The 27,070-nt window shown below is 46.9% G+C and overlaps 1 protein-coding gene across 3 annotated transcripts; it reads left to right on the top strand.

The window, feature by feature from the left end:
• The first annotated feature begins 855 nt into the window (after positions 1-855).
• On the top strand, positions 856-26,753 carry MFRP (membrane frizzled-related protein). Of its 3 annotated transcripts, XM_081889851.1 has the most exons (14): positions 856-874; positions 1,556-1,940; positions 8,647-8,797; positions 10,760-10,891; positions 12,067-12,231; positions 12,766-12,994; positions 13,190-13,320; positions 13,957-14,082; positions 15,635-15,711; positions 17,333-17,481; positions 18,868-18,998; positions 21,857-21,991; positions 23,202-23,329; positions 25,482-26,753. In XM_081889851.1, exons 2-14 carry the CDS (start codon positions 1,806-1,808, stop codon positions 25,704-25,706), a joined length of 1,914 nt encoding a protein of 637 aa, XP_081745977.1. In that variant the 5' UTR covers positions 856-874; positions 1,556-1,805; the 3' UTR covers positions 25,707-26,753. The 3 variants fall into 3 exon arrangements, with proteins under 3 accessions (XP_081745977.1, XP_081745976.1, XP_081745978.1); XM_081889850.1 differs by lacking the exon at positions 856-874 and having other exon boundaries at positions 1,357-1,940; XM_081889852.1 differs by lacking the exon at positions 856-874 and having other exon boundaries at positions 1,359-1,940; positions 12,070-12,231; positions 25,482-26,752.
• Positions 26,754-27,070: the final 317 nt, after the last annotated feature.

Here is a 27,070-nt window from a genome sequence, read left to right as displayed (position 1 = left end):
GTCTTGCCTTTCCTTGAGCCAGACCTAGTGGCAATGACCCAGCTGGAGGCTGTATTGAAGCGGCTGCCAACATTTTAAGGCCCATAGACGCAGTGCCCTAGGTGCCACCCTCGTCTGGTCACTTCTCCCTCCCCCTGGTCAGGTCCCTGTTCTCCTAACAGACAAAAAGAGAAAATGTGCATGTACACATTTTGATTTTTCAGGGGGTCTGGGTAAAACTTGGATCCAGCAAAATAAGTCTTGAGCCTTGAAGAGCTCATAGATTGGCAAGTGGGAAAGAGCTTCCAGCTTCCTCCTTTTTAGTGGAGAAAAAAGTTAACTACCCTCAACACCTCAGAGGGCAGGGTGTGTGGGTGCCAAGGGAAGACGTTGAGGGCGCCACAGGCTCCACAGTCACCACATTGGTGACACCCTATTGTATAGTGTTTGCTAAATGTAGCTTGGCTCACTTCCACAAGCCACCATGAGCTGCTTCTCTTTCCTGCAGCGCAGCTGATCTCTTTCAGTGGCGCACTGTGCCGCTTTCCATGTTATGAAAGATCCCTAAGGCTGCTTTTAAGGCCGCGGGGGGAATGTGCCACAAAAGCTGCCGAGTAATCCCTCAAAAAACACACTTCTCTGGCTGCCAATGCCTACGAGAGGCCCAAGTCCCTCCTTGCCTCCCCAGCAACCCGGCGCTCAAACAATGCCCCCTTTCTCCTCTGCTTTAGTAACAGGGTAAAGAGATTTTGCGCTAAGAGTGTCCTGGAATGTACACGACTTAGCAATGGGCCTAGAGACTCCACAAAAGCCGGCTGTAATGCCGTTATTGGGGAGAGTATAGGAGAGGCGAGAGAGATATCTGCAAGTCCACTCTTCGTCTTCCTTGCTTCCGGTAGACAAATTTAGGTGGCAAAAATCAAGTTGTCATTGCTGTTAAAGAACTGGAAGTCCATCTTCTACAAGTCACCCAAAGATCTTCCAGCAGATCCTGATCTTCTGTCTATTCCTGTGATAGAGGATAGACATCTCCAGGGGGAAGTGTGCTGGGAATGAGCACTGCATGCTCAGAGTGGTTGCTCTCTGGCTTTGCTGTTTTGGAAAAGACTTTGCAGAGGTCACTGCAAGGCAGGATGCCAAGGCGTAAGACGGTGGGGGAAATAAAAGTGGAGACCTCTGAACAGCAGGAGAAAGATGCCAGTGCTCAGTCCTTTCTGCTGGCACTCAGCAGACAGCTGCTTCAATAACTGTGCTTGTGTCTTGCACCCGTAACGTACATGGCAAGATGCAACTGCTTCTGGAACGGAGCACAACCGCTGCCACTTTTAACACAGCTGCTGTTTTGGAAAGCGAGAGAGTCTGCTTTTGGGTAGTGACCCTTTCAGACTCTCGCTGTTCAGTTCCAGGCTGCCTTGGACAGAGAGAAAGAGTTTGGCAATCCTGTGCCTTTAAAACTGCAGTTGTCCATGCCAGGGCCTCTGACCTCGTCCTCCTCAGCTGAGTTGGATTAAGAAGTGGGGGGGCGGGGGGGGGGAGGTTGGTGACTTTAATGCTTGTAAATTCTTTCACTTCCCAGGAGCTGGCAGGCCTCTTGTCCCATGAGCCTGCCTGCCAGGAAGCCAATGGTCTTTGCTGGTGGTGGAGGCTACGACAAGCGCCGTTGGTTCAAGTGCCCAGTCAGGCTCTCTGTGTTAGAAAAAATAAAGGCTTCGGGACAGTCCCCACTGTGGTCCTGGAAGGGAGCCCTCACTGCTGTCTTCTCCTTGCCAATGTGGTGAATATCAGAAGGCCAAAATAAGGGGAGCTGGTGTGCAGCCACGAACCGGATGCCGCAAGAGGTCGGGGGATGCAGCAGCCTAGGACGGGCAGGGATCCTGTCCACGTTCCCCACGCCTTCTCCCACAACCATGAAGGACTACACAGAGGCCATCTTCCAGCCGGAAGCTCTGGATCAGAGCAAGGTATGTACAAAGGGAGGTCAGGGCATCACTGTTATGGGAACTGCCAATGACACCAATAGGTCTTATTTACCAAGGACATCACCCATATATATATAATTTTTTGCCACTAGGGTGGCCGACTAGGGTGCCCCAGCTGCTCTGGGCAGCAATATATTAAAACACAAAAACTCTCAAACATTAAAAACCTCCCTTTTAGAGGTCTTCTAAAAGTTGTATAGTTCTTTATCTCCTTGACATCTGATGCAAGGGCATTCCACAGGGTGGGTGCCACTACCGAGAAGGCCCTCTACCTGGTTCCCTGTAACTTCACTTTTCGCAACATGGGAACTACCAAAAGGCCCTCGGAGCTGGATCTCAGTGTCCAGGCTGAATGATGGGGGTAGAGACGCTCCCTCAGGTATACAGAGTTGGTCTCTGTGCCTAGTAAAAAAACCCACTATATTTTTCTGTGTTCTTGTTCTCACTTGTTCTTGTTATTTTCTAGATCTTTAGATCAAAAGCAAATCCCCTTTGTGCTTTTGAATCTGTGCAAGATGTAGATGAATCAAGTGTATTTTTAATTATCAGTATCAGGGTTGGCAAACTCATGCTTGTTGGAGGGGGTGTGTGTGTTTCTCTAACACAGGGATAACCAACACGATGGCTGCAGATACTGTTGCGTGACATCTCCCATTACCCCGATCAATGGCCCTGCTGGCTGTACGGATGTAAATGGAGGTCCAACAATATCTGGAGGGCACCACGTTGGCTAACCCTGCAGATGTGAAACATGAATGTGGGAAGTGGCGGGAAAAGATACATGTTAAATGTGTATTTTCCAACTGAAGTAACACACCTGACCATCTAAAGCAGGGTTTCCCAAACCTGGTTCTCCAGCTGTTTTTGGACTACAACTCCCATCATCCCTAGCTAGCAGGACCAGTGACCAGGGGATGATGGGAATTGTAGTCCAAAAACAGCTGGAGACCCAAGTTTGGGGAACTCTGATCTAAAGGGTGAGGGGCATGAAACCAGTAAGTCCAGGGTACAAAATGGTCTAGCTGCAAGTGAATTGGGAAGTTAACAAGTACATCCCTATTTAGGTCTGTGAAATATTAGAGGAAATAGGTTAAAGATATTTGGAAGACTGTGCACCAGTTGCTGGGAAATAATAGTAGGAAGCGGGCTCTGGTTTCCCACTCAGCCTTCCCACACTGGGCTTCCCAGAAATATCTGGTTGGACACTCCAGAAAACAGGATTTTGGACTAGACAGGCCGTTGGTCTGGTCCAACAGGGACTCCTATGCTCATATGACTCACCTTAACAGCTTGGAATCAGTTTACTTGAACACTTCGATCTGCATAACTGGTTCTGTTACAGGTGCCTTGTAATGCTCATTCTGCATTGGTTAAGAAATCAGTCTTCTATTGGGGCAGCGCCCACACTTTGGAACTCCCTCCCTATTGACATCAGGCAGGCGCCTTCACTGTATGCCTTTGGGAACCTACTAAAACCATTTTTTGTTTAAGCAAGTCTGTCCAGATGCATAGAATGTTGGCACATGCTTTAATCTGGTTTGTAGCTCATAACTTGATTTTAATTATTGTTTGGATATTTTAAGTAGTTGTTTTTGACTTCTTTTCTCTGATAATTTTAGTGTATTTTTATAAACTGTTTTGAGGATTGGTTACAATCAAGCAGTATATAGATATTGTGAACTAATTAACAAATAAATTTCCTAATTATGCATTCTCAGGAGTTGCGGGGTAGGCAATTTAAAGGGAGTTTAAAGCCTTTTGGAATTCAGTGGGATCATAACAATTTATTGGAGCGAGGACATTACTCATTGCATTATACTTAGGGATAGGGATAAATTTGATTCAGTTTGCATTTAAAACAAACCTGCCTAATGCACAACTGAAACACAGTCATCCTTTGAAATTTGTACTTCTCCGAATTTTGCAGTGCAGTTCTCCAGCCAAGTAATGCATACAAAAAGACATATATTGGAGTAAAGTGTGCATAGAAATGCATATATTTATGAAATTAACATACAAAAATGCATTGTGTTAAGATTGTTCTGCATAAATGTGTATATTAAGCAAAATTGCATGCAAAAATTTATATATTAGAAGAAAATTGCACTGAAATGCTGATTAACTTTAATAAGGTCTTTTCTATATATACGGTGTGTGTAAGATAGATAGATAGATAGATAGATAGATAGATAGATAGATAGATAGATTGCCAACTGATGTGGAAATGTGAAGAGCTGAATTTAAGATTGGATAAATGAGAAACCAAGATAAGATTAAATTGACAGACTCACCCATTCCTATTATGCACACAAGTAGGCTGGTGTACCCACTAGCATATGCCAGACTAGCATAGCTCCTAAAAGTGGACTGGAAAGAGCCTAGTTTATACCTCCGTTCATGGTTTCGCAGCCTCAGTCCCCCCCCCCCGACCTGTGACATGATTGTGCCAATACTGACCCTCCTTGCAAAGCGGTTGTAAGGACCACTGAGATCATGGAGGCTTAGTTCTTTGAACAACTCAGAAATCTGACGTACAAGTGCTGTTACTGGTTGGAGGGGATTGTGCCTGTGGATATAGCTGATATAGCATCATTATTATTCCTTATGGGCTAGGCTTATGTAAAAGCGCTTGCTCTCATTCCGATTCCCCAAAATAAACCCAATTATCACATTGTGAAAGTATGCAGGAAGGGATCCAGTGCGTTCCTTCCCTGATGAAAGCCACAATCCCTCGGTTTGAAGAACATCTGCCAGCAAAGAAGAGCAAGTGAGATGGAGGTGTAGTTTATGATCAACACACTCCAACTGTACAGTGGTACCTCAGGTTAAGTACTTAATTCGTTCCAGAGGTCCGTTCTTAACTTGAAACTGTTCTTAACTGAAGCACCACTTTAGCTAATGGGGCCTCCTGCTGCTGCCGTGCCGCCGGAGCACGATTTCTAATCCTGATGCAAAGTTCTTAACCCGAGGTACTATTTCTGGGTTAGCAAAGTCTGTAACCTGAAGCGTATGTAACCCGAGGTACCACTGTATTCTATTCACAAGGCCAGACTGGCTTGCTTTGTAACCAGAGATTCCAAACTTTGGGAGGGAAATTCTGAGCTATACTTTGGTTTTGCATCAGACACAGAAAAATGCTCAGAGCCGCATTTTTGTTTAAGTATTTACAGCTGCTTTACTCTTAGTTACAATTTTTTTAAAACAAAATTGCTCTGCCCTTCCTCCATAGAGATCAAGGGTGTCTAGTTTCTCCCTTTGCCCTGTTTTAGCAGCACAACAACTCTATGAAGTAGGAATAACCATCCCGAAGTCACCCAGGTTGCAAGCCTAAGTACAAGTGCAAATTTCCTGGGAGTAAGTCCCATTGAACTCAGTGGGCCTGAACCCCAAGGACACATAAACAAGGATCTGCTGCCAGTACGATACATAGCTGAGTAAGAATTCGAACCCAGGTCTGCCCTGATCTGAGTTTGACATTCTGTCTACTACATCATCTGAAGTCAGACAGTGGCCAATGACTGCCTAATGCCAGGATTCTCACCAAAGACCTTGGACTAGCTGGGCTTTGGTGTGATCCAACCAGGGTCTTCTACTGCTGTCATTATCAATGTACGTGGAACTAATTAAGAGGATTAGGACAGCAGTCGGGCGAGAAACTCGGTGAGACAGTGATTCAGCATTGAGCAGGAGGCTCAGAGAGAGTTTGGAATTAAAGAAAGCTTATTTAAATAAAGTTCTTTGTTTTGTAATACTCCTGCCTGATCCTTAACAATAATCAACGCCAATTGAAACATGATGGCAGCGGTTTAGAAACAGAACCCAGTTGAAGCAGCAAAGAAATTAAACAGAAAAAAGGAAGGATTTTTAGATCATGGGGAGAAGCCTGAAACCTCCAGCACCACTGAATTTCATTGCATTTAATCTAGCCCAGGCATGGAGGTGCTGGAGGGAACAGTTTGAATTCTATCGGGATCTTGCCTTGGAGAGAGAGAAAGACAAGCATAAGGACCACTTAATGACAGCTGGAGAGGAGCAGTGGCTGCAGTCCAGCACAGCCGTGTCAGTGTCTGGTGGTCTTTTCTGACTTCAGCGTGGCCAGGAGAGGACATCATTTCCTCCTCCACTGGCTGTGTTGGCTTCTGGGGCTCGCCCCCGGTTGCAGCCAATCGTAGGTGAGTCCGGGGGCACGGTATGGTGGAGTGGACCAGAGGGAAAACTTATTCCCTCTAGCCTATTCCCTGGCTGTAAATGCCAGCTGCACCCAGGACCCAGCCTCAGTAGACCCTGGCTTCCCCACCCACCCTAAGCCATAGCCCCCACCCAAATAGTGACCATGGAGTAGCAGCCTCAATTTGATGTACATAAAGCATGGATCAGCAGCCTAGTTATTATCTGGAAACCCTCAAGAAAGCTGTGCATTTGTATCAATCCTAAACCTTTGAACAGACCCCTAAATCACAGCCATTACCCGCCACCAGCGATTGATGCTGCAGTATGTGACCTATCCCGAGCCAAGGTTTTATCGGTGTTTGATGTAAAAAATGGATTCTGGCGTGTAGAGCTTGACACAGAGTCAAGCTATCTGACCACTTTGGCAACTCCTTTTGGCATATATCGTTGGCTGTGAATGCCAATGGGCATCAACTTCGCCCCTGAACTCTTTCTGTGTCGACTGAATCAGGAGCCTGAAAATAATTGCTGATGACATATTAATTGTGGGATAAGGAGATAGTGGAAAGGCGGCGACAAAAAATCATGACAAAAAAGTTAAGCATGTTTTTTGGAGAGGTGCAGAGATAGAAATATGAAACCAAACCCTGATAAAGTCAGGTTAGGACTAAAGGAAGAGCCTTTTATTGGCCACCAGTTGACAGCAGAGGGTCAGAAAGCGGACCCAGCAAAAGTAGAAGCAATCTGGATGATACCAAGACCTATGGGTGTTGAGTCCAAAGATTTTTGGGAATGGAACCCAGTTTGTCTTGGGACATTTCAGGGCATTCCAAAAGCAGCAGGAATTTGATCATCTGACATCTTCACCTGCCTATGCCCAGAGCAAGGGGAAAGCTGAATCAGCCATCAAAATAGCTAAGATAATTTTGACCAAAGCCAGAAAAGCAGGGGCTGATGCAAATCTAGCTATCCTGGACCACCGGAAATAACCTTCACAAGGTTTGAATAGAAGTCCAGCACCACAGACATTGATGGGTTGAAGGACAAAGACTTTTATTACCAATGAGGGGCCACTTATAATGCAACCAGAGGGTTGCAACAGAGGATCTGAACTGGTTGAACAGAAATTAAGACAGGCATTCTAATATGACAGTGGCAGAGCATATTCATCTGTCTGCCACCCAATAGCCTTAAAAACTGCTTTCCCCAAAATTATTGAGAAAGGGAGAAGTGTGTGTTTTAAGTATGCAGACATATAGCTGGATTCTAGAGCCAAAACAGTATAGAGGGCCTTTCAGACAGGTGTTTATTATGGAAAAGATGCTCCTCACCTCTGCCATTTTTATTTTATTTTTATTTTTGCAGTACCTGCACAACACATTTGGCATCAAAATGTCAGCCTCTATTCTGGCCCCAATTTAATCCAGATTTACCCTCTCCGGGTGAGATCTGATAAATGGAAAAACCTGTTGTCAACATCCTGTTTGTGATACCTGCATGAACTGTGTTGCAGTGGTTCTCAACCTGTGGGTCCCCAGATGTTGTTGGACTACAACTCCCATCATCCCTGAGCTCTGGCCCTGCTAACTAGGGGTGATGGGAGTTGTAGTTCAACAATATCTGGGTACCCACAGGTTGAGAAAGGCTGGTTTACAGTATTAAGCCCCACCACAAACACAGCCTTGAAGCACCTGGATCATATAAGTCAGCTCACCCTTGGGCTATGAGAGCCAGTGTGGTGTAGTGGTTAAGAGCGGTGGACTCGTAATCTGGTGAACCGGGTTCGCGTCTCCGCTCCTCCACATGCACCTTGGGCCAGTCACACTTCTCTGAAGTCTCTCAGCCCCACTCACCTCACAGAGTGTTTGTTGTGGGGGAGGAGGAGAAAGGAGATTGTTAGCTGCTTTGAGACTCCTTTGAGTAGTGATAAAGCAGGATATCAAATCCAAACTCTTCTTCTTCTATACCAAGTTAAAGAAGCTGGCATAGTGAAGATGAGGGGGCCCCATACCCTGCGGCAGCTCAGTGGTAGAGCATGCAAAAGGTCTTAGATGCCATCCTCAATGCCTCCAGGTAGGACTGGAAAAAACACCTGCATGAAACAGCAGAGAGGCACTGCCACTCACAGTAGACTGAACTCAATGGGCCAGTAGTCTCACTCAATAGTAAAGGCATCTTTCTATGTTCCTAAGTAAGGCGCTGTGTAATCTAGGCCTCACAAAATCATCTTATTGTTCTTCTTTGCTCTACCGCTCACTACTAGAGGTGTCTTAGGTGAATGCAGGTAGAAGAAAAGCAATTGAGGGCCAAGTTGGAGATGATGTCTTTGTCTTTGCTTTTAACTGTGCAGGTGTTTGTTTGTTTTTTAAAAATTAGATGGGGGCATCTGATCATTATTGGGATCTTAGAAGAAGGCAAGAAGGAAGGACGTCATCCTTTTCTCTCCCTCCGCTTGCAGATTGGGGTGTGGCTTGCAGCAATATATATGTACATCTCACTGGTGCTTGCTTTCCCCCAGGAAAATGCCAGCCCCCTGGCTCCACCTTTGCCGCGGTTCTTGCTAACAGAATTCTCCAACCCCGTGTTTGAGGAGGACGGCGAGGCACCAGCCCAGAGTCAGCCGGACATTGAGAACAGAAACAGCACCAAACTTTCCGCCAACGGCTTTGGTATCACCAACTGGGGAAGGAGGGACCGGGTGAAGACATTGGCAGGGCCCCACTAGGCAGATTTGTGTTTGAGGGTGTTAGCATGAGTGAAAAAGAACAAGTAGTCCAGTGGGGGAATCCTTTCAGGGCAAAGGTGTTTGGGGAGCCTTTTGAGCCATAGGCCAGGGGTAGAGGATTATTTTTTTCAACCGGGGGAGGGGGCACAGTCCCTTCTGGGCAAACTTTCAGGGGCTACATGCTAATAGCTGGAAGGGCTAGAGGCTCAGGTGTGAATTTTACCTTTGTGCTGTAGATTAGCAATCCTCTACATCCTACACGGGACGTGGGTGGCGCTGTGGGTTAAACCGCAGAGCCTAGGACTTGCCGATCAGAAGGTCAGCGGTTCGAATCCCCGTGGCGGGGTGAGCTCCCGTTGCTCGGTCCCTGCTCCTGCCAACCTAGCAGTTCGAAAGCATGTCATGTGCAAGTAGATAAATAAGTACCGCTCTGGCAGGAAGGTAAACAGCGTTTCCGTGTGCTGCTCTGGTTCGCCAGAAGCGGCTTAGTCATGCTGGCCACATGACCCGGAAGCTGAACGCTGGCTCCCTCGGCCTATAGAGCGAGATGAGCGCTCAACCCCAGAGTCGGTCACGACTGGACCTAATGGTCAGGGTTCCCTTTACCTTTACCTTTACATCCTCCAGCATCAAAGCAAGCAAGAATCACCTTCAGAGTTCAAGGACACATTCCAGCCAGACAGAAACACTTGAGGAGGGTGCAAGGCAGGGACAATGAAGGATGTAGCCTGAGGACAAGGGAGATTCCCAGGAGACAGTCAGTGATGGAGAAACTGCCAACCAAGAGTAGCAAGCAGTGCTGCTAAGCTACAGAAGAATGAATTTATTATTTCGGTCACAGACCAGTTCCAGCCCACATACAATATCAAGGATGTCATAAAACATGATAGGGATACATTTGAATTTGCAATTCGGTATAACAGGGACAATACAGATATAGCAACAGTTAAAAAATATATAAATTAAAACTTCATAACTAAAATATAACCTAAAATTATCATTTTTAATCATTATGATAGTACAGCTTGTCCCCTAAGTTTTATGGAAAACACACAGAATTTGGCTACCCGTAATGCGATCTAAGGATCCTTGTCCTCTACCAGGGATTTTAGTCATTGAAGTTCAGATTCATTTGGACATTTTTGCATAGCGGGGGTAATATATACCGAGTGTTTATCCTCATAGAAACGGCAGCGTAACAAGGCATGGAAGACAGTTTCTACCTCGATCAAGCCACAGGGGCAGACTCATTCCGCGTATGGTTTAGCCTCAAATCTGCCCTGCAATAAGGCAGATGGCAGCACAAAGCTACAGAAGAAGCATTTGCAGGATGCAGTCATAGGTAACATCAGGGACTGATCCAGTCAGAACTGTTACCTGCTCCTCACCCACCACTACCATTTAGCATCTTACCACTTTTTAAAACTGCAAACTGACTTCGGTGCTAATAATAGTAATAATAATATAATAGTAATAATAATATAATAATAATTTATTATTTATGCCCCGCCCATCTGGCTGGGTCCCCCCAGCCACTCTGGGCAGCTTCCAACAAAACACTAAAATACAATAACCTATTAAACATTAAAAGCTTCCCTAAACAGGGCTGCCTTCAGATGTCTTTTAAAAGTTTGGTAGTTATTTTTCTCTTTGACATCTGGTGGATGCAATGTCATCTGGTGGATGCAATGCAATGAATATATATATATATATATACACACACACACACAAACAAACAAGCAAGCAAGCTAGCTAGCTAGCTAGCTAGATGGCCAAATAACTTCACTTGTCTGAGGCAACTTCCTATGTTCCTGTTGCAGGGTAGTGTGGTGGTGGTGGTGGTACAGGGGAGGATGCTGGGAGGTTTCTGTGCCATGACTGTGACTCTCCACTCCTGTGCCTGCAGCCCAACAGGTCCGGGACATGGCAAGCAGGAAGTTCAAGCCAGACTGCAAGTTCTCCTGGCTCTGCGTGGCCATTCTCAGCACGGTGCTTCTCCTCCTCCTGGCCTTATTAGTGGGCATCATCATCGCCTCCCGTAAGTTCCAGGCACCAAGACCTGTCCAGAATTCCTCCAGAGGGGGTGGGCCCCTCCTGCTTTCCCCAAAAAGTACTTCTTTCTGCCCTCATCAACCAACCAACCCCCCTCCCCCCCCTTTTAAGGCAGAGCTGGAAGATCTAATAGAAGCAGGGATAGTCAACATGGTGCCCTCCAGATGTTTTCTATATTTATTTAGTTGTTTACTGCATTTGTCTTGGCAATTTACATCCTGTTTAGTTGCCATAGTTTCAAAGTCGTGTACAAGGACTCAGTGCAAGATGAAAATCAGTTAAAACTATGAAATTCAGTATCTGGCCTCCTTATTTACTTCTTATAAGCTGTTTATGAATAATTATTAAGATTTTACTAATTATAACTTAAATAGCCAGATACAGGATAAAGGAAGTCTTTTATTTGGTTGTTTGTATTGTTGTATGTTATGTTTATTGTATGTTACGTTCATGTTTTATGAGGGTGGATTTCTGTATTGGGGGTGGGGGTTTATGTTATGTTGTAAGTAAAATTTCCAATAAAAATTTAAAATTTAAAAAAACCAACTATGAAATTCAGTTAAAATGCCTTCTGGGGTTTTTAAGGAAGTCTTCAGTAAGCACTGTAGATTCAACGGGGAGAGGGGCCTCTCTGAGCTCAGCTGGAAAGGAGGTTCATAAAAGTAGGCCCACAACATTGGATATGAGCTGTGTGTCTGAGCCACGTTGTGGGTCTCTTGTCCAACTCTCAGCACCCATAACAAACCACAGTTCCCAAGATTATCTAGGGGACGCCATGGTTGTTCCAAGTGGCATAATACCACTTTAAATTTATAGCACAGGCTGGGCCATGGTGGCTCTCATGAAGTCCTCAGTGATTGGACAGGGATCTAATGACTCACACTGCTCCCCGCCCCCCAGTGAAGTGTAGTTTCCCCCCTTACAGAGCTGCAGTTCTCAGCATCTTTAACAAACCACGGTTCCCTGGGTTCTTTGGAGGGGAAGCAATGTGCTTCAAATGCATGTTGGATGTGCTTTGAATGTACATTTGGTCCACTGTAGATGGGCCAAAGGTCTGGTTCTGAATAAAGCAGCTTCCTAACTCTGCTTGAGGGTGGAGAGGCAAACCTCCTTTCCCATTGCAGCTCTTCTCATCCCTTGTAAATTCTCTTTCTATGGCAGCAGAGCTGAAGTCCCACCATCCTGTCAAACCCTCGCTCGGGGCTTCTCATGCCCACACCATCACCGCTACCTCAACTCCCATCACCAGGACCTCACCAAGCCCCCAGCCCACAGGGACGCTGTCCCTGGGAGGAGAGTCGCCTGTCACCACAACGCCAGCACCTCGTGAGTAGACAGCTGATGTCAGAGTTGTTTCCCTGCCCGCCTTTAGAAGCATGAGCCCTACCCATTGTGGGGGGGGGGCTGCTTTCCATTTGGTACAATGAACAGTCACAGAGTTGAGACTCTGTTACCCACCCCTGACAAGTGGCCCCTGGAAAGTTGCCCAGAAGGGAATGTGGCCCTCAGTCTGCAAAGGATTACCCATTCCTGCTGTAAATCCACTCGACGTGTCTGTTGTGTACTGAAGTTCTCACCCTGGGCCAACAGGGGGATACTGTAGATAGTTTTCACTCAGGTCCACATATGCAAATAAGGAATTGAAAGTGACGTTCAGTGATTGGATAGATACAGAAAGTTGTTACTGTTGCGTTGTAGTGGAGCTCTATATAAGCAGGTTGGCTGAACCCTTCAGTTCAGTTCTGTTCTGGGTTTGTGAATAAACAAGAGCTGTTTGAAGAACCGCTGTGTCGCCTGATATGTTCACCCACAACTTAACAGTGTTATCGTTGTTGTTGTTGTTGTTTTCCCCACGTACAGTATGTGGAGGAATCCTGCTTGGCCCCAAGGGCACCTTCAGCTCCCCCAACTACCCAGCTCCCTACCCCCCAAACATCTTGTGCAAGTGGCACATCCGGGTGACGGCAGGGATGGCGATCCAGCTGAAGGTGGAGGAGCTAGACATTGAGAGTTCTGCCTCATGCCTGTACGACCGGCTGGAGATATTCAAGGAGCAGGACGCTTCCTCATTGTGGGATGGGAGTACCAGGTAAAGTGCCATCGTCCTATGGTTTATTTCGAATTGACTTTATTTTTAAGTGCACTGTTTTGCTGCTCTGTCCTTTGGGAGGAAGGGCAGGATATATCCTCTGACCATTCCCACCCCTTTTCCCTCCCAGGGGGCCATGGGAAAGCACTAGCTATTTTTCCCTTGGCTCCCTTTTTAAACAGGTGGCTTTTGCAGGTACTGTGGCTCTGTGGCACCGGCAACGATCAACACCAACTCCAGCCAGCTTCAGGTCATCTTTGTCTCAGATGACAACATTGCTCCCTCAGGCTTCACCGCCTGGTATCGGGCCGTTCTGCCCAGTGAAAGTAAGTGAATCCAGGTGGTGTGGAGGGGGCATGGGCAGAGAGCAATTCTCTTAGGGGGTTGAAAGAGATCCTTCCAAATGTTTTATTCCAAGTCCTGGGTAGTGCTGGTGATTTGGGGAATGTATTATTACTTGGTTGCTAGACCCATTGACTTGCCAATCAGAAGGTCGGCGGTTCGAATCCCTGCGATGGGGTGAGCTCCTGTTGCTTGGTCCCTGCTCCTAGCAGTTCAAAAGCATGACAAAATGCAAGTAGATAAATAGGTACCACTCCAGCGGGAAGGCAAACGGCGTTTCTGTGCGCTGCTCTGGTTCGCCAGAAGTGGCCTAGTCATGCTGGCCACATGACCCGGAAGCTGTACGCCGGCTCCCTCAGCCAGTAAAGCGAGATGAGCGCCGCAACCCCAGAGTCGGCCACAACTGGACCTAATGGTCAGGGGTCCCTTTACCTTTACCTAGACCCATTGAAGCTAATGGAGAAGACTAAATTAGGATTGTTCATTTCAGTGTGATGAACCTAACCTAAGTTAGGCTCATTCATTTCAATGAGATGGCGCTTTTGACCAGTTCCAAAACAAGTCTCAAGCCAGTTGGAATCCTTAGCTTCTTGTCCTCCAGGGGTGTTTGTCTCTTCCAGAGAACTGTTCCTGGGATGAGTTTCTCTGTGACCAGGGGCTCTGCCTCCACTCGGCCTACGTGTGTGACGGTTATCACGACTGCCATGACAAGAGAGATGAAGCCAACTGTAGCACAAAGCACAAAGGTACAGTCTGCAACAGCCAGCGCAGCTGACCCCCAATGTTGCTGTGGGGCAGTGGCAGAAGAATTATTGGTGGGAAGGCATTGCAAAGGGGAGGCAAATGCAAATACTGGAGAAATGAGCTCCAAACCAAATTGTGAGCTTCCCTTTCTATGGGTGGAGCAGTTAAGAATATCCAGAATTTCTCTTTATTCTGGTCCATGTTTTTACTGGACCTGACCTAATTTGCACCTCTCAGGCAAATGCATGGGATTGTCCCCAGGGCTAATCTCCGACCAGAGCCAGCCCAACCATGACACAAGGTGAAGCAGCCACCTCAGGCAGCGGAAGTATAAGAGGTGGCGCTCTATCTACTCCACCACTTACATTGCTGAGAGGGAGGCATTCCAACTAATTCTAACCCTCTCAGAGCTACCATTTCCAGAGTTCCTTCAGAAAAGCGATTGACTGTTAAACCACTCTGGAAATTGTTGCTCTGCGAGGGAAATAGGTGGTTGCTTAACTCTCATCACTCTTACCATACTATACTGTTTAAAGTGATATGATACTGCTCTAAAATAATAGTTCAGACACAGGAGGGGGGTGGGCTTAGCACTGTCTGTTTCAAAATAGATTTGGGGAGGGGGCTTCTATGTGAAGTGGTTTGGCCAGGTTCCCAAATCTGTTACTGGAATCTGAGTGAACATGCTGGAAATGAGGAGTTATCTCCCACTTGGACTACTGCAATGCACTCTACGTAGGGCTACCTTTGAAGGTGACCTGGAAACTGCAATTAATCCAGAATGCAGCAGCTAGACTGGTGACTGAGAGCGGCTGCCGGGACCACATAACACCGGTCCTGAGAGATCTGCATTGGCTCCCAGTACGTTTCCGAGCACAATTCAAAGTGTTGGTGCTGACCTTTAAAGCCCCCTGTATACCATCGGTCCTGTATACCTGAAGGAGCGTCTCCACCTCCATCGTTCAGCCCGGACACTGAGATCCAGTGCCGAGGGCCTTCTGGCGGTTCCCTCATTGCAAGAAGTGAGGTTACAGGGAACCAGACAGAGGGCCTTCTCGGTAGTGGCGCCCACCCTATGGAACACCCTCCCTTCAGATGTGAAGGAAATAAGCAGCTATCCTATCTTTAAAAGACATCTGAAGGCAGCCCTGTTTAGGGAAGTTTTTAATATTTAATGCTGTATTGTTTTTAACATTTGATTGGGAGCCGCCCAGAGTGGCTGGGGAGACTCAGCCAGATGGGCGGGGTATAAATAAATTAGTAGTAGTAGTAGTAGTAGTAGTTCAGCAGTATCGCTGCACAACTATTAAGAGTGTAGGACCGCTGTCCTGTTTTTCATCTGAAATAGCTATGGGAGTTGCAAAGAATTTGCCTCTCATTGTGAGAAGAAGGAAAGTACAATAGGAAAAGAGAAAGGAGAGAAAGGAGAGAGAGAGAGAGAGAGAGAGAGAGAGAGAGAGAGAGAGAGAGAGAGAGAGAGAGAGAGATATCCTTCTCTCTGGTGCCAATAATGCAAGCCCATCCATCACCACAATATGTTGTGTTTCCTTACAGGATGTGGGGGTACCCTCACCAGCATGGAAGGGCAATTATTCTCCCCAAATTACCCACAGCCATACCCACATCTGCAGGTGAGTGGCGACTTGAGATGTATTGTTGACCAGAGCAGGGGGACGCATCCTGCCCTACACTACCTTGCATGCACCCAACAGAGCTGGGCAGTGATGCTTTTACCTTGCAGCAATGCAATGCCCTAATAAGTGGCAGAATCTGAAGCAGTCCAGTGTCAGTTCTTGGAAAGCCACTGCAACTGTGGGACTTTTGAGAAATTTTCAGTAGAGCACACATGGTAGTTCAGACCCTGCAATCCTCTAATAATAAATGTGGCCATGTGAATGGGATGGATGTGTAAATGTGGCTTTATAATAGTAATAGAATAATAATTTATTATTTATACCCCGCCCATCTGGCTGGGCTTCCCCAGCCACTCTGGGCGACTTCCAACAAAATATCAAAACACCGTAATGCATCAAACATTAAAGGCTTTGGCCCACCCTAGTGGCAGAATGTAGCTCCTGGATGAATGCTTGCATGGGAATGTTAAGATTCTCCACCTCTGTATTGTTAGAGGCTTATTGCATTGCTGAGAGGGGAAGAATCACATGTAAAAGAATCTCTGCCCAGCCCTTGGGCTGGAATGACGTTTGCACACAAGTTCAAAATGTAGCAAAGTTCCAGAACCTAAATTTGTGCTTGGGGGAAAGGACTGTAGCTCATTAGCAGAGCTTCAGCCTTGCATGTAGAAGTTCCCCGGTAGGTTCAGCCCCCAGCAATGGAGGTTTGTCCATTGGGGCAAATGGGACATTGTCATAACAACCTCAGCCTGCTCCTTATGAACCCCCATATATATGCCTGTCTTCTTACTTACTTCCAGCCCAGTGGACAGCACGGACCATCAGCTTCCTCCTATTTGGTCTCACTGTTTGTTTACTTTTTGTTTTATTTTATTTAGAGCATTTGTGCCCCATTCTTCAGCCAAAGGCACACCTAGAGTGGCTTACATAAAGCCTATTAAAGCAAGACAGTCTTCTTGCAAGCTTACAATCTTAAAACAAAACAAAACATGACACACAAGAGAAAGGAACAAGAAAAACTAAAACTCAAGCACTGGTTCTGGTTGCTCTGTAATGACCTGCTGTCACAGTTTAGCAGCAGGAGGAGCCTGATATAGCTGGTCTTATGGCAAAGTTGATGGGATGAGCTCCCCATCTTTCTCACTGATCAACGGCTTCAGTTTTGAAAGTCAGCAGCGGGGAGGATGGAGGCAGAACTAGAGACTAGTTGTCTGTGCCTCTCACAGACTCTGCCACCTGCCCCACCAGAATCAATGAGCCCCAGCCATTGGTGGTCTCCCCAGTATCCCCAGGAAGGTCTGGGAGAGAACTCCCTGCCTGAAACCCTGGAGAGCAGCTTCCAATCATTGCAGACAACGCTGAGCTTGGGATAAGGCAGTTTCCTGCATGTCTCTGAGAAGGCAGGAGATGTCCCAGGAGAGCTGCTGCCAGCCAGAGCAGACAATACTGAGCTAAATGGTCCAATGGTCCGACTCAGAATAAGATGGCTTCCTAGGAACCTGAAATCTGAGTAGAAAGAAACCCTCCATAGTCCAGCTCTTATACCGCCAGGCTGAGCCACGCTAGGAGCTCCCCTATCATGTACAGTAGACCTCCCAGACCTGCCTTTGTCTTCCAGCTCTGCCTCTGGCATATCTCAGTGCCTGTGGGCCATGTGGTGGACTTGCATTTCCACAACTTCAGCCTTGAGTCCCAGGAGGAGTGCAACTATGACTTTGTGGAGGTGTACGACAGCGCTGGGATGGGAGCAACCAGCGTCATGGGCAGGTATGGTGGTCTTTCATCCCACCCACTCACCTCCCAGTAACGGTAGCGAATTCAAACTGTTACCATGGTCAGAACCCAACAATTCCCAGAAGTTTCATGAAAATATATGGAGAGCCTGACTGCAGAATCGGGCCAAAGGGGGCCAGTCCAATCCAGTGTCCTATTTCCATGGTCAACCAGATGAGAAGTCCTCTTTTAAAGCCATCCAGATTGATGGCCATCACTACATCTTGTCACCGTGAATTCTGTGATTTAGCCCTGCACCATGTGAAGAAGTCCTTCCATCTGCCTGTCCTAAGTCTTCCAACCTTTGACTTCATCAGAATTCCATAGGTTCTAACATTTTGACTGAGGGAGAAATGCCTTTTTCCTCTCTGCTTCCCCCACAATGCCTTTCCCTGTATTCACATTTCAATGGAAGGTTTTCACCAGAAGAGGGAGCCTCTGGCCTAGGTCTATGCTGCAATCCAGAAACCCCTAGCACAGTAACCAGTGTGGCAGCACTCAGGTGACACAAAAGGACCAATCAGGTCTTCCTTGCTCTATCCTATATGCAAATAGCAAACTCATTTTCTGAGTGTTGATCCTTTTGTAGTCCCAATGGCACCATCCACTCTCAAGAGCGGGTGATCAGGTCTTTCGGGGGAAACCCCAATATGTGCAGAATTGCCATATATATCCCTCCAGCATCTTGAGTCCCCAAACTGGGATGCACATCTTCCCATCTGTGCTTCCACACCAAGTCATGTGATCCGTGCGAGATCACAGAGACTAAAAGATGCCACATTGAGACCATAGCCCCAATAAAAGCATTTTTTCTGGCCAATATCTGTGCGTGAAATTGTGTGATATCACAGCATCCAAAATGGCCACCAAGCTCTCACGGGAATGTCCCAGTTTTTCCAGCGCACTTGCAGGGTGTGATTTATTTAAAGGGGTGAGAGGAAATTAAAGGAGAACCCCTCCAAAATAAAACACACTCAAGCCCGTAGAATACTGAGCATGCTCAGTGGGAACAGAATGCTTAATATGGACAGGAATGGAAAACCAGGTAGAAGAGGAATGGAATAGAGTACCCTAGAACATATTATGTTTGGAACCCTGAGCAGGAGCATTTCACGCCGCAACATTTTACTACAGACCCCAGTTGTAAAGCCTCTGATCCTGATCTGGTCCTTAATCAGAGTGATTCATCACCTCATGCAAAGCCAGACTTCTCTCTCTGGCTGGGCATCCATAGTCTGTCTGCTCAGTCAGTGCTTGCTTTGCCTCCAGATAACCAACCCCAAACAACAGCAGGTGTGTGTGTGTGTGTGTGTGTGTGTATCCCCATATTTAGAATTGGGTGTTTTGTTAAAAGTCAGTTTCCCCTTCCTCTTTTTGCAGGTTCTGCAGCTCTAACTTGCCCCCTGTCCTGACCTCCTCACAGCACGTCATGACAGTCCTCTTTGTGGCGGACGAAGGAATAGCTGACAACGGGTTCTTTGCCACTTACCATGCCCACAACGCCACGGAAAGTAGGTGATGGTGGCTCCTGGCACCTTTGTCTACCGCCAGCTGAGGTAGAATGGGCCAGCCAGCTCTCTCTTCAACATTTGTTTACCACCAGCCCCTGCTTACACATTAGCTCCTGGAGCTTCCCCCCTCCCCACGTGGGCCTCAGAAAGGGGCAGCACTCTGCCCATCCTCAGAGGCACCCTCCCCTTTTAAAATTGTTGCCTCCCATTATAAAGAGAAGACACTTTTCCAGAGCTCTGGGATTCCAGCCAAACTTCCTTAAATTGGGGGGGGGGAGGGGGAGGTTGAACTATAAAGACATTGTGGTTTTAAAACTAGGCCATGTTTTTCCCCCTACCTCACCACCAGTCCCAGCCTTGATATCCAGCCTGGTGAAGCATTCTGGTGCACCCAGAAGCTTGCGCACTCTTCCGTAACATTACGGTTGTTTGCAGCAAAGGGACTTTGGAATCTTTCAAATCAAGAACGGTAGCTTGACCCTTAGATGTGCATGCTGGCATAACCTCCTGCTCTTCCTCTCCTTATCAGCATGTTGGGTGGGCTTTTTCTCTGAGAAAATCCATGCGGAGGGTCGGGAAATGTTTTCCTTGCTGTTGAATAAGTGAGGGTGGGACATCATCCCTGCTCCCCAAATGACTGCTGGCCTTCCCTTCTGTCTCTGTTAACAGGAAGTGTTAGAAGTCACAGTGTCTGGTCTCCACTGTGACTGGTAGGGCTGCAATACGGGAGGCCAACAGTTGGTGGTGCCAGAGCCAATGATGGATAAGAGACAGAGCCCATGTCAGGCAGATCCAGCTCATTCTGGTCTTGTCTCTATCCTCCTCTCTGCTGAGTTCTACAAGGGCAGCGCTGAGACTGAGGAGGAGGTTGACAGGACTGCTTATAAGTAAGAAGGCAGGCAGGTAGAAGAAGAAGAAGAGTTTGGATTTGATATCCCGCTTTATCACTACCCTAAGGAGTCTCAAAGCGGCTAACATCCTCCTTTCCCTTCCTCCCCCACAACAATCACTCTGTGAGGTGAGTGGGGCTGAGAGACTTCAGAGAAGTGTGACTGGCCCAAGGTCACCCAGCAGCTGCATGTGGAGGAGCGGGGAAGCGAACCCGGTTCACCAGATTACGAGTCCACCGCTCTGAACCACTACACCACGCTGGCTCACCAGCGTAGGGTAGGGGCTAGCTGAGGTCAGATTGAGGCTGATAGGGTCATCTCCCATTTGCCCTAATGGGACCAGTCTGCACTGCACTGCTATCCACACATTTTCTCTTCTGCCTCTGCATGCTCCTCTGCCTAGAAGCATGCTTTTTCTTAAAATGAAAACAAGGTGGGGGGGGATGAAAGAAGGAATATTCAGGCAGAGGGTTATGAAGGGGGCCAGCTGCCACCCATAAGAAGCTACTTCCCTAATAGCAGAAAAACTCCTGCTTTCTGCCACGTCAGTCATGGAGCTTTGAGGAGGGGCCTCATTCATAAAAGCCTCGAGGTGGCACTGATGGTGCTGGATCTGGGGGCGGGGGCGGGGGGGGTCATCTCTTGGGAAGGACTGCATTTGTTTGTTCTCAAACTCTAGTCCTCCTGGGATTACATACATTTTGGCAGTTAGGGTTTTTCTGTGTGTGTTTGTTGTTTTCCATAATTACTACTTAGCCTTACAGCACGAAAATTCCATCCAGGGGAGAGGGAAATCTCTAAGCGGGAATGCCACTGACCTCAAAGCTTTCGTTCTCATGTGATTAGAGGAAAACTCACATCTGACTCCAGGCCAAACTTGTGAACTGCTAAACTGTACAACTGCACACACTAGGCATGGATGAATCTGTCAATTTCACTTTATCTCCCTTTCTTGTTCTTATAATCTTATGCAAAGGTCAACACATTTCCACAGCAATTTGCACTAAAAGAACAAAAAGCTCATGAAAATTTATCAGTATTTTAGTGCAAATTTCCCCAAATAAATGCATTTTTGGATGCAGTTTTGACTAATGTGCACATTTTTTGCAAGCAATTTTTCCTAATACAATTAATTGTCTTCATAAAGGCGTGTCTTTTATGAACACTTTCCTTTAATATATTGCATCGCAAGATTTGGAGAAGGGTGAATTTCACAGGACAGCTGTGTTTCATTTTGTGCATTGCTTCAGGAAGTGCAAATCAGGTAGTTTCTCATTAAGAGACAAACAAAATCTAATCCCACCCCCCACCCCAAGTTCCTTGCTTCCTCATCAAATGATGAGGAGTTCCAGGACAGAGTACCATCCAAGTGCTTCTCGTGGGCCAAATTATTCCCTTTACGCTTTGGAAGAATTTTCAAGTTTCTCTGAAAGAAGAAAAGCAACTGGGAATTCCAGGCTCCCCTACCCAGATTTAGTGGCCATTTTGTGACAAAACTATATAATGATGCTATCTGTGTTGACATGTAGATTAAGGGGGGGAAAGTAAGCCTTGCAGAGGTGAATTAAAATAAGTTTGTGTTAAAGCAGTCGCATGTTGCTTTAGAAGTTCCCCATCCCTTAATGCTGACGCTGCCATTTAGCAGGGTGTTGTCTACCGTATTTTTCGCTCTATAAGACGCACCAGACCACAAGACGCACCTAGTTTTTGGAGGAGGAAAACAAGAAAAAAAAAATATTCTGAATCTCAGAAGCCGGAACAGCAAGAGGGATCACTGCGCAGTGAAAGCAACAATCCCTCTTGCTGTTCTGGCTTCTGGGATAGCTGCGCAGACTGCATTCGCTCCATAAGACACACACACATTTCCCCTTACTTTTTAGGAGGGAAAAAATGAGTCTTATAGAGCAAAAAATACGGTACCTAATACTTCTGCTGTCCTCTCTCTTGCCTTTCTCAACCCCTCTCCAGAAACATGCAGCCCCCTGGATTTCTCCTGCAGAAATGGCGAGTGCCTGTCTCAGGCGTTGGTGTGCGATGGCTGGCACAACTGCCCGGATGGGAGCGACGAATTCAACTGCACCAGCCTCACCTATGCATCTTTTGGTAAGCGGCAATTCTTTCCTCGTGAAACAAGATTCCTAAAGTTGAGGTCCTGCACCAGTTGTTGAAAAAGGGCTGCCCGGTCACGTGAGACTGAGTCATAAATAAGGATGGGCAAATTTGCCCATTGTGGTGCCCCCCCCCCCCGGTTTCTCATTTCCCCTAACCTAAAGTTCAGCACTTTAGATTTCTGCATTAGTTTGCAATTTTAAAACAAACAAACAGCCTTACGTTAAATTGTTAGCATAGCCTTGCACATTTATCCCAATATACCTCTTTTTGTATGCAATTTTGTCTAATATGTACATTTTTGCAAGCAATTCCCCTTAATATGCTGCATTTCCATACATTATTTGTCACAAATGTATTCATTTTTATGCATGCTTTGCCCTAGTATACACATTTTTGTATGCAATCCCTTTTTTTTCTTTCTTTGGAAAAATGCATCAAAAAATTCAGAGAAGTGCAAAATTAGCTGTGTTTCAGTTCGCATGTTGTTTTGGGAAATGTGAATTAGGTAGTTTTGCATTTAACTGAATTTAACTGACCATTAGGTCCAGTCGTGACCGACTCTGGTTTCTGTGACGGTTCTCCATTGCACCAGAAGTGGTTTAGTCATGCCATTCAGGGGTCATTTACCTATACCTTTACCTTAATACATAAAGGTAAATGTAAAGGGACCCCTGACCATTAGGTCCAGTAGTGACCGACTCTGGGGTTGCGGCGCTCATCTCGCTTTATTGGCCGAGGGAGCCGGTGTACAGCTTCCGGGTCATGTGGCCAGCATGACTAAGCTGCTTCTGGCGAACCAGAGCAGCGCACGGAAACACCGTTTACCTTCTCGCTGGAGCGGTACCTATTTATCTAGTTGCACTTTGACATGCTTTCAAACTGCTAGGTGGGCAGGAGCAGGGACCGAACTACGGGAGCTCACCCCGTCGCAGGGATTTGAACCGCCGACCTTCTGATCGGCAAGTCCTAGGCTCTGTGGTTTAAGCCACAGCGCCACTATGCATAATCTAACGATAAATATGAGCTGCTGGGGGGTTTTCACCTCTGGTGCCCAGCGATAATTTTCCTGGAGGGTAACCACATGCTGGGCTAGAAGTAACTTTGAGCTGGTCAGCCAAGCTGCTCTGTATGTTCCTGAGCTGAATCTGAAACATTGCCACAGAAACACACATATACCTGCACCTTTTCCTTCTACCTGCAGAGCCGTCCTGTGAGCCGATTGAGGTGGAGATGTGTTTGGGTCTCAGTTACAATACCACCTCATTCCCCAACATCTGGCTGACCATTATGGATCAGCAAGAGGCAGAAGAGCATCTCGAAGACTATATGGTGAGCCTGGAGGAAGGTGGGGAAAGGGATGAGGGAGAGCGATGGGGGGGGCTGGACCCTTGGCTTGGGAGGAAGGCAGGGAACATCAACAGAAAGCACCTTGCCATGGAGTGGGGAGCAGGAGAGAAAGATCTGGCCCAGCAGGACAACACCCCTCCCACCACTTTAGAAAAATTGATAGATTGGTTCCTGGGCCCTGAAAAATGCCCCCCACCAAGCCTGTTGGCCACTGCCTATCCTTGGTTCTAGGTCAGCTGGAGCCAGAACCAGGAAAATGACTCCCTTTCTGCCCTTGGATCATTCTTTTAAAAATTATTTATAAATCAATGACATCACAACATCATACAACAATTCTAGAAAAGAAGTTTGACTTAACCATAATCCACACAGTGCACAGCCATTTTCTATGTGTTAAAAGAGAAAATTCGCAAATGCACTAAATGCACCCACTTAACAACAACCCTCAGGAGTGCTTAGCCAAGGAGGTGTCTCAGTAATAAACCTAACTGAAATAATTATTGGAGAAGCAGCGGTTGTATTGCAGCTCTCTGACAAGTCACGTGGCAAGGGGTCCCACAGATCTTCAGATTTGTCCCTCCTGCTTCCGCCCGTCATTGGCGTTTTTCTTTGCAGACGTTTTTCAGCTACGGCAAGTAGTTCCCAGACTTCCCCCACCCTATAAACTCATTCTCAGTGCCTCCTGCCCTATAACACATTGTTCAGAAGAGCAGTTTGCGCAATCCGCTAAGGAAGATAACACAATAAAAATTCAAAGCAGTAGCAATTAATTAGACATTTGTTCAAAGCCCAATTAAAACTATTCAGTTTTCTTGATTCAGCAAAATTAATGCACTGGAAGGGGTCCCAAGAGTTATCTAGTCCAACCCCCTGCAATGCAGGAATCTCAGCTAAAGCATCCATGACAGATGGCCAGCCAGTGTGGTGCAGTGGTTAAGAGCAGTGGACTTGTAATCTGGTGAACTGGTTTCACTTCCCCACTCCTCCACTTGCAGCTGCTGGGTGACCTTGGGCCAGTGGCGTAGCGTGGGTTGTCAGCACCCGGGGCAAGGCAAGTAATTTGTGCCCCCTAACCCATGGATTTGCGCCCCCTAACCCTAACCCCCAGATGTTGCGCCCGGTGTGGCCGGCCCCCCCTGCACCCCCCACGCTATGCCACTGCCTTGAGCCAGTCACACTTCTCTGAAGTCTCTTAGCCCCACTCACCTCACAGAGTGTTTGTTGTGGGGGAGGAAGGGAAAGGAGATTGTTAGCCGCTTTGAGACTCCTTAAGGGGAGTGAAAGGTGGGATATCAAGTCCAAACTCCTCCTCCTCCTCCAACCTCTGTCTAAAAACCTCCAAGAAAGTCCACCACATCTCGTGGGAGTCTGTTCCACTGCTGAACAGCTCTTACTGTCAGAAAGTTTTACCGAATGTTTAGTCGGAATCTCCTTTCTTGAAACATGAAGCCATTGCTCCCTCCTCCACGTGACAGCCCTTAAGATATTTAAAGGTGGCTATCAGATCTCCTCTCAGTCTCTTCTTTTCCAGGCTAAACATACCCAGCTCCTTTAACCATCCCTCATAAGGCTTAGTTTCCAGACCCTTGATCATCTTGGCCGCCCTCCTCTGCACACGTTCCAGCTTGCCAACATCCTTCTTAAATAGTGGTGCCCAGAACTGGACACAGTATTCCACTTGATCCTGTGATATTGAGATTCCTGCATTGCAGGGAGTTGGACAAGATGATACTTGGGACCACTTCAAATTCCATAACTCTATGTTATGGTGCTCATGTACAGCTCCACTGCCCCACAGCGCCCCCTTTGGGAACCACTGAGCTAGAGCAAGAGACCACCATCTCTGCATGGGGTACTTCTAGGGATGGGCTATCAAATGCAGTATTTATACAGTAAACCAGGCTTCCTCAACCTCGGCCCCCCAGATGTTTCTGGCCTACAACTCCCCTGGTCCCTAGCTAGCAGGACCAGTGGTCAGGGATGATGGGAATTGTAGTCTCAAAACATCTGGAGGGCCGAGGTTGAGGAAGCCTGCAGTAAACCATTCACTTTTTTCCAGGCGTAGTGAGAGAAGGGCTAATCGAACACCTAACAAGCGCCTTTCCCTGCTGCCCCTTGCTCGTTCTTTTTTCAGATGCTGAAGGACTTCTCTTGCTACCCATCTCTGCGCTTGCTCCTGTGCAGCCTCTTCGTACCTAAGTGCACCCCAGACGGGGGTATCCTGCAGCCGTGCCGCTCCGTGTGCCTGGCAGCCGAGCAGAGCTGCCAGCAATCCCTCAGCCTTCTGGGTCTCCCATGGCCCCTGAACTGCAACGTCCTGCTAGATTCCAACAACCCTTTGGAGTGCTTCCTGCCATAAGAGGGGCTGCCCCGCTCCGTCCGCAACCTCTACTTCACATGCCGTGTAGCTGAACGCTCCTCCCATTGCCCAGCTAGGCGGGAGACCCTTTGGAGGCCGCCAGTTCCCGAGCAGAAGTTCCCCATCAGACGAAATCCCCCACCAGAAGGCCTTGCGATCTGAGCTGCAATGCTTTGTAGGCCATCCACTGATGAACGTCTCTCCAAGGAATCGGTGGAATCTGAGCAACAGGAGGACAATTTGCAGTTTGGGGTTGAGTTTTTAGATTGTAAGCACTTTGGGTCAGAGGCCTGTCCTCGTACCCTTCGTAAAGTTCTATGCGCCTTGATGGCGCCCATATAAATAACTTGGATAATAATATATCAGAGGCTGCAGGGGGCTTCCATCCTAATTAGAGCTGTAATATTTAGCTGGTTTGTTTTTAAGTCTTTGTGGTTGGTTTTAAAAGGCATTTTTTTAAAAAAAGAAAAGATTAATATAAATGGTTTTTACTGTACATACTGACAAGTCCATGGCTTGTGAGCCCTTTCTTAGAAGGGGGGTTCTTTCTTCTCTCTTACATGGGAGCAAAAGCCTCCTGTGAGGTTATGCCTACAGCAGCACATGTGCTAGGAAGGAAGGAAGGAAGGAAGGAAGGAAGGAAGGAAGGAAGGAAGGAAGGAAGGAAGGAAGGAAGGAAGGAAGATTTGCCTACCAGTATTATGTTGTTAAAATGCAAATTCTTTCAGATCATAGAACTTTAGGATTGGAAAGGATCCCAGGGGTCATGTAGTCCAGCCCCCTGCAATGAAGTTGATTGATTCGCTGATTAAAAGTCATACAATTCATCCACAAAAAGTTCCTTTCTCTGAGTGACAACCCTAATAATTCTTGATTATAACCAGCAAAGAAGGACATCTTCTTGTTCCAGTTAACGCAGCATCGGATTGCACTATACATAGTAGTTTAATGGATTGTGATTTTACATTAATCTCCCATTTCAGCTCTGCCCTGCGCTCATGAGTTAACTGTGCATGCATTTTAAAAAAAAAAAAACCCTTCAGAATTATTTGTCAAAGACAGCTGAATTTAGCATCCTCTATAAACCATGCAAATCAAACAAGCCTTTTCCTTATTTTGCAAAATGCATTCCGTCTGTGCTCATCATGAGCGGGTGTGGGCAGAGACATGCAGAGCCCTGAATTCCTGTTCCTGGAACATTGCAAATCTTATTCAGCCACCCACGTGACTTATGAGATTTCAGTGGGCTTTTATACATCTTAAGGACTAGGCGCTTGTTGCTGTTGTTTAATGAAAGCTGCCATTCTCAGGAAGCTGAACCCTCCATCCCAAACCACATCCTGTGAGTTTTCTGTGCTTGCATG

Source organism: Podarcis melisellensis (genome assembly GCF_964234715.1).
Source record: "Podarcis melisellensis genome assembly, chromosome: 15".
Lineage (NCBI taxonomy): Eukaryota > Metazoa > Chordata > Lepidosauria > Squamata > Lacertidae > Podarcis > Podarcis melisellensis.
This window is presented reverse-complemented; position numbering and strand designations above follow the sequence as displayed.